General features: G+C 51.0%; 1 protein-coding gene across 1 annotated transcript; it reads right to left on the bottom strand.

The window, feature by feature from the left end:
* Positions 1 to 8,484: 8,484 nt before the first annotated feature.
* Positions 8,485 to 9,399, bottom strand: LOC309452986 (olfactory receptor 14C36-like; the record flags this gene model as incomplete). Its single annotated transcript, XM_082077635.1, has 1 exon — positions 8,485 to 9,399. One exon carries the CDS (start codon positions 9,397 to 9,399, stop codon positions 8,485 to 8,487), a length of 915 nt encoding a protein of 304 aa, XP_081933761.1.
* Positions 9,400 to 10,823: the final 1,424 nt, after the last annotated feature.

The following is a 10,823-nucleotide window of genomic DNA, read 5'->3' as shown; positions in this document are numbered from 1 at the left end:
GGTGGGTACGATGTCGTGTGGTCACTTGTGTCTCAGGAACTCATAGATCCAGTAGGGAGCCAATGGCTGTGGAGGGCACTGTGAGGTCACTTCTGCCTCTGCAGGGGATTGGCCAACAGCAGGAACATGGCTGGGAAAGGACTGTGAGGTCACACACACGAGACGAGCAATCGGGCCCAATCAGCATGGCTTGATGAAAGGCATGTCCTGCTTGACCACCCTGATCTCCTTCTATGACAAGGTGACTGGCTGAGCAGATGAGGGGAAATCTGTCGTGGGGAGTGAATCCGCCACACAGGCTGTGGGTGTTGTGTCCTTAGACTGCAGTAAAGCCTTTGACACCGTGTCCCACAGCATCTTCTGGAGAAGCTGCAGCTCATGGCCTGGATGGTGTATCTGCGATGGGCAAAGAACTGGCTGGGAGGCATTTTAGAGCCATTTGTCCCCTTCCTGTTCACATGGGCATCCCATGAATGCATCACTGCTCTACCCCAGTGTAGACAGGCACAAGGCCTTCTCCACCTGGACCTCTCACCAATGCCACTGTTTTCTCCAACACCCTCATCCTTGACTGTGAGATGCCCAGAACAGCCCTCCCAAGACAGTTTGACAAAGCCTTTTTTCTACACCTTCCCCACATCCCTGCTCAATCCCCTCATGTAAAGCTTAAGGACCAGAAAGGTTGGGTACAAGAAGGACATTGAGAAAAATGGTCAGGAAAGCTTTGAGGTGCACAGAGAGCCCATCAACATGTTGGGCTGCTGTTCTCTCTGAACAGGCCCAGAAGACCTGGACAGCATTTGCTGTGTCCCAGAAACTCACCTGGAAGGTTGGGATATGGAGAAAAGGTTTGGTCTGGGAAGGGGCAGACAGGGACTGGTGGAACTGGCTGGTGTGACCGTGAGACATCTCTCCAACACCTCAGAAAAGTCCTGGCTCTCAGGGAGGCTGCATGGTCCTCTGAGAAAGAAAATAGCAAAAATGACTTATCATAGAATAATTGTGGTTGGAAGAGACGCTTAAGATCATCGAGTCCAACCATAACCTAAATCTGGCACTAAACCATGTCCCTAAGAACCTCTTCTGTATGTCTTTTAAACACCTTCAGTGATGGTGACTCCACAACCTCACTGGGCAGTCTGTTCCATTGCTTCAAAACCCTTTCCCTGAAGAATTTTTTCCTCATATCTAATCTAAACCTCCCCGTGTGCAACTTGAGGCCATTTCCTCTTGTCCTATGACTTGTTACTTGGGAGAAGAGACCAACACCCACCATGATAAAACCTCCTTTCAGGTAGTTGTAGACAGCTACAAGGTCTCCCCTCAGCCTCCTGTTCTCAAGGCTGAACAGCCCCAGCTCCCTCAACCGCTCCTCATAAGACTGGTGCTCCAGACACTTCACCAGCCTTGTTACCCTCCTCTGAACTCTCTCCAGCACCTCAATGTCTTCCTTGCCATGAGGGGCCTAAAACTGACCCCAGGATTCAAGGTGCAGCCTCACCAGTGCCCAGTACAAAGGGATGATCACTTCTCTAGTCCTGCTAAAGCTCTGATTGAATCAAGGCTTGAACACCTTGGTGTGACCCAGTTGGTGACAGGCTGGACTGCAGACTCCTGAGGTCCCTTCAGCCTCAGTTCTCTCATGATCCCATTGTGATGTTGGGCTCTGTTTCAGACTGGAGCAGAGCAGGCGATGATGGGGCAGGATCCACCTGTGCTGTAGGTGACCATCTAAACCAACATCTCAGCCAGGGAACCAGCTAACACCTCAGTGTGACTCGCTCTGGGCAAAGTGGTGGAGTCCTGGGCAGGGAAGGTTCAGAGGGCATGGGGTGCTGTGCAAGACACAACATGATCTTGGCTTCATGCCTGCAGGCCCATCAGATGTCAGTTGATGTCAATGAAAGTTAAAATAAGAAGAACTGAAGACAAATATCCAAAGCAAAGGAAGGTGTCAACATTCTCTCTTTCTTTCTTTCTCTTTCTTTCTTTCTTTCTTTCTTTCTTTCTTTCTTTCTTTCTTTCTTTCTGTTTTACTTATTTACTTATTCATTAATATACTTACTGATTTATTTATTTATTTGCTTATTTATTTATTTATTTATTTATTTAAAAGTCTTTGTAGGGGAGTCTCTTTTCTTTGAAAAGGAAAGAGTTCTCCAGAACTGGGCATGGATTTAGGACATAAATGTCTTCAGCTCCAGGGACACAAAGACCTGGTGCCAGTGTAGATGCCCCGGGAACCCCTGCCCAGGCTCCACCTGCACTGCAAGGTGCTCTGGTCTCCCCAGGTCCTGTGTGAGATGCCAATCCCAGGCCAGCACCTCAGGTACACTGGGCCCCTGAAATGGCACTGGCTGTTTATGGTGAGACAGCTGAGGACTGATGTACTACGAGTAGGAGAAGAAATATTGGTCTTCCCTTGTACTTCTATTACCAACACTCTATGATTTCATTTCCCTCGTCATTCAGGAATTCCCACCTCTCCTGATTAAATGTCCCTGTCACAGGACAACTTTCCAGCACTGTCTGGACATTTGCCCTTCCCAGTGCTCTCAGATTTCTCCTCCACTTGCTCTTTGGTCATTCAGTGGCCTCTCAACTGTCTGGTTTCTGCTTTGAGCTTCAGGGAGTTACAAACTTGCCCCGTTCTTCAGAGCTCTAATTGACATGGCAGTCAACACGTTCACTGTGTTTATTTCTATCCTCTCCTATCTCTCTGTCTAAAGCAGTTCTTGTGGGGGTGTCCCTTATGGATGCTGGACCTCATCAGATCCAGCTTACACACACAGCTGAGGAAAGGGTTTTGCTGTTTATTGAACTGTGCAGTGTTTACACAGGAGAGCAGGTGGAGCTGGTGCACAGGAGCTGCAGCATCTCCTGCAGAGCTCAGTGGAGAAGTCTGATGTAGGAAAAGTGATGCATTCTCTGGTGGCCAATGAGGGAACCGGCAGACTGGGGGTGGGAGTGAGGAGCCAGGTTGTCCATACAGTGTCCAGTCTCAAGGGACTGTTCTCCTGCCTGTCCAGATGTCTTCAGGAGACCCTCTGGATCAATGCCCAGTGTAGAATGCTGCTGTCACTTCTTCTATACACTGAAAAATGACAGAAAACAGCCTGTAAAGAAAAACCCTCCTTTATGAAATCTTCTTTGAAATCTTCATCATCAAGTGTCCCATTGAAACGTCTACAGTTAGTTCTACAAGTCTGGAAGGTTTAAAGAAAATTACAGAAAGAAACATCGCTCGTTAGGGCTTTCTGTGTTTTAATGAGCCCCATGGCGTATTTGGTGCTGAGTCCATGAACCTCAGATACCAAGGACAGACTGAAGAGTCTGCTCAAGAAGTCCAAGTCAGGAGCAAACTCCAAAGTACCTTGAAGAATTAATGGGCCCCACTGAGGGCTGTTACTGACAAAGCCTCCCCAGGGACTTGTTAGAGCAGATAATTGGAGGCAGTGATTGCGTCAGGCAAAGGCAAAGTGCAGCAGCTCTGATGCTGAGAAAACCCTTGGTTTGTCTGATGAAGGACAATGGCCAAGCCTTGAGCCCCTGCTCCTGGGAAGGGAGATCCTGTCCCTAACGTGTGGCTCTGGGCTCTTCCTGGGGCTGTGGGGAGTGCGATGCCCAGTGCAGGGCAATGGTGTGACACTCCCTGGGGGTGCAAGGAGGCAATGGGGTGCCATGGCCATGACAACCATGTGTCTCCTCTTAGGCTTCGCTGGCAGGGACATCAGCCATAGCCAAGGGGACAAAGACCTTGGCTCTTTCAGGGACATCCAGCCTTGCCAGCGCCCTTGGCCATGTCCACCACAGTCCATCCTGCACTGTCCCAGGCCTGTGGCTGTTTCCCCACAGGCTTCAGACACCCCATGCGCTTCCCCACCTTGTTCTCACCCCGGTGAGTCCCCACCTGTGCTGCTGTCTCTCCATCCTCACCAGCTGTTCCTGGAAACACAAAGCCATGGCTGATCCAGAGTCCTTCTGAATGACCACAGCACTGTGCTCAGAATGATATTTCTTGATCCTGAGCTCCACTCTGGGCCTCCAGATCTGTGGTTTCTGATGGTTTTCCTTTCTCATGCTGTTTTCCTCCACCAAAAAAAAAAAAAAAACAAAACACAAACAAAAACAAAAACCAAAGCAAAAATCCAAAACTGCCACCATCTTGGAAAGTGATTTTCAAGATTTCTGAAGCTACTACTGCCCTTCCTTGTCATGGTGTTACCACAGCCACCAACTAAGACCCTGATAGCTGCTCACATCCTGCCCCTAATCCCCAAAGTGGGACAAGGGAGAGAACTGAAAGGGAAGAGAATAACTCGTGGGCTTAGAAAATAGAATTCATAAGACAATAAAAGTAATTATAAAATATTACTACTACTACTAGTATACAGATACTAAAATATACATAAAATAAATGATACTCAGTGCAATCCCCCACAGATCTCCAGTCATGTGGAACAGCTAACAGAAAAGAAGGGAGCACCCCAGTCCTGAAGAGATGATCCCAGCAAGAGAAAGCAAAAATGTAAAAGGCAGAAAGGCCCAACGGCCAACTTAAACACAACAAAATGTCATAAAACTGAACTAACACTGACCTCCCAACAGAATGAACAGAACCAAGCAACGTAGCCAGAAAATCTGAACTAACTAGCTGGAAAAGGCATCTCCAGTTTTATACTGAGCATGACACAATGGTAGAGAATAGCTGGTTGTTTGACCTGGATGTCAATCAAGGTGCTGTCCTGTCTGTGCCCCCTCCTACCAATTTGCACCTGCAGCTGGACTCCAGAGAAGTCCTTGGTTTCACTGACAATAGTCCAGGTAAATTAAATAGAGATAGATAAATTAAATTAAGAAAATATACTCAGTGCAATCCCTCATGTAACTCCAGTCATATGGAGCAGCCAGTCCTGCAGAAGGGAGCACCATGGTCCTGAACAGCCCATCCCAGCGAGAGAGAGCAAAAGGGCAACAGGCAGAAAGGCCCAAAGGCCAACTGCAAAATGACAGAATGGCAAAAGGCGGAACTGACATCGAACTCCTGACAGAATGAAACTTCTGAAAGGAACTCACCAAACCAGCTGGAAAACCCAAAGTAACGGATGTAACAAGCCCTAAATCTGGCTCCAGCTTTAGACTGAGCGTGACGCTAATCATAGGGAATATGTCATTGATCAACCTGCATGTCAATCCAGGTGCTGTCCTGTCTGTGTCCCCTCCTGCCAGTCTGCATCTGCAGCTGGATGGCCAAAGAAGTCCTTGGTTTCCCTGACAACAGCCAAGATATCAGTGAGTTCTGACATTCCTTTCATAGCGAATGGCAAACACTGTAAAGCTGCTAAAAGACAAAATGAACTCTATCCCAGGGAAGAAACAGCGTTACCTCATTATTCTCACAGGAAATCTAAACAAAAGACTGTACTGGCTGTGAAGGAGAGAGGTTCAAAATGCATGAAGAAAATTAACTCAATTTCAGTAAAAGCAGCACGTTTCCTCAGGCTCCGCTTCACCAGGCTACACACTGTGTGTAGTACACCAGTAGTACACACTACTACTACTACTCCACACATGACCCAGACTTTCTCTAGCCACATGGCAGCTCCTCCCCGTTCCTCCAGAATGGGGAACCTCACACTGGGACACACGGCTCCAGATGTGACCACACCAGTGCTGAGTCACGATGGACAATAACTGCCCTTGTCTGGGTGGCCACGCTCCTCCCAGTGCAGCCCAATGTGCTCATGGGCATGTTCCTGTTTAGCACCACTGAGAACTGGCTGAACATCCAGGCTCAGAGGGTTGTGACCAGTGGCACAAAGCCCAGCAGGAGGTACCATGAGGAGCACTGAAGGACACCATATGCCCACCCAACATCTCCTCCTACAGTTGTCTCTTGGGTCCCTGGAACCACCTCAGTGCCAAGGGGGAGACCACTGCCTGTATAGGGTGGAGGAGATGGGGTGTGGAATGAGGGTCCAGGGACAGTTTGTCCTGGTTGTTCATGCAGCAACAAGCTGGGCTGGATATTTGGAGAGAGGAACTCTTCCTAAGGGCCTCCAATGGGCATGGGGATGGTGTAGTTTCCTGCACGCTGCCTTTTCTGGTGGAGATCACAGAGGCTGCCAGCCCTTTAGAGGACCCAGGACAGGCCTTGTCCTTCCGCTGGTCACGGCTGGACCCCAGTTCTCCAGCTTGGCCCCAGCTCATGAGCCTTGTCTAGGGGTGACGTTTGGGGTAAGGTTGACAAGAGGGGTGCATAAGTTTGTCTTAAGGACATGCGATGAGCACCAGGACTGAAGTACCAGAGCAAAAAGATGTGGCTTCTGGGTGAATACTTTCTTCAGTGCAAGTCCTGACACAGGGTCCCAGACTTCCTTTCCATGCCACCTTTCACGAGGGATGATGCACTAAGAGATGGCAAGTGGGGGACACCAATCCTTCTCCAGCTACTTCCCAGGCCTGGTAAAGCACCAGGACAGCAAGGACTTCTGGCCCTGCACCCTAAACTCTGGGTGTTATCTTGGGGCAGCTGAACACCAGCATTTTTTTCTGTAGAGCAATTTCCAGCCCAGGTCAGCTCCTGTCTGATCTCCCCCATCCCTCCTCTGATCTGCTCTGGTGCTCCTGGCCCCTTCCCTGTGCTCCCCACAGGGCCCCAACCTGGCACTGATGCTCTGCAGAGCAGGTTGGCTGCAGGACCATGGGGTGACTGCAGACTGGTTGTGCTGCTCAGTGAGGGACACAGATGCAACTGGCTGGGCTGCACTGTCACTGAGCTCATTCCTGGGGCTCTAAAGCTCTGGAATGAGTCCAGAGCATTTCTTAGGACTCATTGGGTTTTCCGCTCATTTCGGTTCAGCAATGCCTTCCTTGTCCTCCAGGTTCCCGGAAACTGGTGCAGGAAGACGCTGCCTATCCGTTTCTCAGGGACAGAGGTAGACTGACCAGCCCTGAATTCTTCAAATCCTCCTTCACGCCCCTCTTGAAGATGGGCTTGACATCTTCCTTTCCTGAGGACTTCAGAACTTGACTCTGATTCTGCTGCCACTCTTGAAAGCACAATCCAGCATCATGGGCGAGGGTGACGGAGCAGACAGGAGCACTTGCAGCGAGCCTGTCCCTGCAGCTGAGATGAATCTCACTGGGCCAGTGGGGATTGTTCCTTGAGTCACACACAGAAATGCCAGGGTTCAGCTGGTCTCAGAAATTCTTATGCACCCAGGGATGCTCAGAAACAGAGACTGTCCCTTTTACACAGAGGCAGGAATCACAGTGTTCCTTTGGCCTCCTGTTGCCACTCCCAAGGATGGGAGACACCTCAGCCCTGTGGTGGGTCACCCTGCTCTGCACTCATCTGAGATGTCCCACGTCATGAGGAATGAACACGGGGACCTCAGTTCAAGGAAGAAGATCCCAGTGGGTGGTTTCCCGTGGGCTGTTACTCCAACGTGAAGTGACCTAGAAACACTGACTGTCCCACAGGCCTTCATGGAACCCCCACGAATAGCTGGTGTCGTTAGTGTTCACCTGGGTTCATCTCACCTCACATCCATGATGTGCGTGCTCACATCTCATCAGAACAATGCAGACATGAATTTCTGACCTACTCATTCCGCGTCCCTCCATGGAGGGAAGAACAACCTCTGTGAGTGGGGGAGAGAGGCCACAGCTAGAAATGGTGGTTAAGAGGGGCCAGTCCATGACAATGTCCTGGGGCAGCTTCTGTGGGGTGTCCAGTGCACAGGGGCACAGCCCAGCCCCTGCTCTGCTGGTCCTGCAGGTCTCTGGCAGGAGCCTGGCTGTGAGAGGACACTGCTGTGTGCCAGCCCTGCACACACACACTGTTTATCTATACAGTGGTGTTTGAATCTGTGGGACACTATCGTAAACATATGCTTGAAGATATAAACCATTGTGTATTGCCCATAGGAGATCACCTTTCTATCTGGAAAGGCTGTTGTGAGGCCAGCTCTGTCACAGCAGTGCCCATTGCTTGTCCCTGCCTGCGCTCACAGGACTGACACACAGCAGAACAGTGACCAAGCTGCCAGAGCACTCAGGCCTTGCACCAACACAAGGGATGAGAAGGAGAGTGTGGGAGTGGAACCAGAACAGCTGTGGAAGAACAAGTGCTGGTGCTCCCTGGCAGGGCTGACATGGCAGAGCTGTTTTCCCCTCCACCCACGCACAGGAACTGTCTCTGCAGCTCCAAAAAGCCCTTGCAGGAAGGATATAGTGAAAAACAAGTCACTAAAGAGACGTTTATTCTGTTTAGAGACAAGGAGAGCACTGCTGCTCATTTAAGCAGCCAACAGTTATAAAAGAAAAGCCAACAGTGAATTAAAAAGGGGATGACAGCATTATCACAATAAGAAAACAACCAACAACACCAGAAAATCCAGTTGACAGGCTGGGCTTGTAGTTAGCTACATTAAAACTCCTGTATAGAAGAAGATGGGCAGTTTATTGCTTCAGAAAACACTAGGATATGAGTTTCCACAGAGCATCCTTGAGCTGCTGGTTCCTCATGCTGTAGATGAGGGGGTTCACTGCTGGAGGAACCAAAGAGTACAGAACAGACACCACCAGGTCCAGGGATGGGGAGGAGATGGAGGGGGGCTTCAGGTGGGCAAACAAGACAGTGCTGAGGAACAGGGAGACCACGGCCAGGTGAGGGAGACAGGTGGAAAAGGCTTTGTGCCGTCCCTGCTCAGAGGGGATGCTCAGCACGGCCCTGAAGATCTGCACATAGGACACCACAATGAACACAAAACACCCAAATCCTAAACAGACACTGACCACAAGAAGCCCAAGTTCCCTGAGGTAGGAGTGTGAGCAGGAGAGCTTGAGGATCTGGGGGATTTCACAGAAGAACTGGCCCAGGGCATTGCCCTTGCACAGGGGCAGTGAAAATGTATTGGCTGTGTGCAGCAGAGCACTGAGAAACCCAGTGGCCCAGGCAGCTGCTGCCATGTGGACAGAAGCTCTGCTGCCGAGGAGGGTCCCGTAGTGCAGGGGTTTGCAGATGGCAACGTAGCGGTCGTACGACATGACTGTGAGAAGAAAATACTCGGTTGAAATGGAAAAGACAAACAAAAATAGCTGTGCAATACATCCTGTGTAGGAGATGGCCCTGGTGTCCCAGAGGGAGTTTGCCATGGACTTGGGGACAATGGTGGAGACAGAGCCCAGGTCAAGGAGGGCGAGGTTGAGCAGGAAGAAGTACATGGGGGTGTGGAGGTGCTGGTCCCAGGCTATGGTGGTGATGATGAGGCCGTTGCCCAGGAGGGCAGCCAGGTAGATGCCCAGGAAGAGCCAGAAGTGCAAGAGCTGCAGCTCCCATGTGTCTGTGAACAGCAGGAGGAGGAACTGGGTGATGGACCTGCTGTTGGACATTGGCTGCCTGTGGGCATGAGGACCTGTGCAAGGAGGAAAAGACAGTGACAAGTTAGGGGAGACTTCTCTTAGGAAAATAAACAGGCTGTTTCTCATGGAAAACCCCCTCCCTGATGATGGGATGTATCCGCTCATTCTCTCTTTCTACCAAGTGAGAAAAACAGTTCATCACAGTTAAAAATGCAGCTTGGGCATCTGGTTTCCATGAACACACCTGTGAGGCAAGATCCACTGAATTGGTGTCAGAACAAAAAGTGACCCACATTCCCATCCCAACCCCAGAGAGCAAGAGCAGCAGGGACAGGTGTAGAAACAGGGAAGGACACTGCAGTGCTACCAGAAAATAAAGCAAGGACAGAAAGGCAGACGGGCATGCTGTGGAACCCTCTGACCCAGCTGTGCTGCTGCTACTCACATAATGACACTGTACAGCAAGTACTTGTAGCACCTTTTTTGTGTACCACGTTGCAGGAACCCTTCACCTGGAGGTCCAGCTGCTGAGGTGGAGACTCGTGACCTGGACCCCATGGCTCTGGGGCAGAGGGTCTGCTGGGGAGGAGAGGAGACCAGGGGTTGCACTGGCAAATGTGTCTGCACTGGAAAGGATGTGAGAGAGGTTCCAGAGTCCCATCCCCAGCATTTCTGGTAGCAGTTAACTCTCGCTGACCATGTCTGTGCTGCCTGCAGCTGTGTCTCTGTCCCTGGTCTGCTCCCTGTCAGTGTCACAGACCCCGTCCCACCCGCTGTGTGCTCAGCTCTGTCCTGCTCACACCTCCTGGCACTGCCCAGGGGCAGCTCTGTGTGTGCGGGGGCTCAGGAGCAGCTCAGACCAGTCCTAACGAGAACTGGGGTCTCAGTGTCTTCTCCAATGAGATAAATAAATCCCCATCTCCCACTGCACACCCAGACAAGCAAGAGTGGAAAACTGAAAGCACAGACTCCTTCCCTTGCAGCTGTTCCTGTCTTGATGTCCTTGTTCAGAAGGACCCTCTGCCATGTCTGTGGGGGGATCTGGAGCTCTGAGCAGCCCTGACCCACACAGCACCGTTCAACCTTACAAGCTCCCTGCCTGCCCTGCCGGGGGTCGCTCCTTCCCCCCACAGCTGCTGCCATGGGATCTCTCGGGCAGGCTGAGCGCTGACCCTGGCAGGCGGCAGAGTCCCTGCCCGGCACAGCCCTGGGGTGCAGGGACCCTGCTCTGCAGGACAGCCCTGGGCACCCCTGTGTGCTCACCCGGCTTCACAGCTGTTCAACATGGCCTGACAAGAGCCCCGTCCTTACAGATCCCACCAGCTGTGCCTGTGCCAGTTTCAGGAGATGCCTTCAGGAGCTACAGTTGCATTGCCCTGCACCAGAGACTTACCATGGCAAGGGCTGCAAAGGTTTCTCGTCCAGTGAGCTCTCAGTCATCCTCCCAGTCCTGA

The sequence above is a fragment of the Streptopelia decaocto genome (genome assembly GCF_964273445.1).
Source record: "Streptopelia decaocto genome assembly, contig: HAP1_SCAFFOLD_122, whole genome shotgun sequence".
NCBI lineage: Eukaryota > Metazoa > Chordata > Aves > Columbiformes > Columbidae > Streptopelia > Streptopelia decaocto.
The sequence above is the reverse complement of the archived record's forward strand: the minus strand, read 5'-3'. Positions and strand labels throughout refer to the sequence as shown.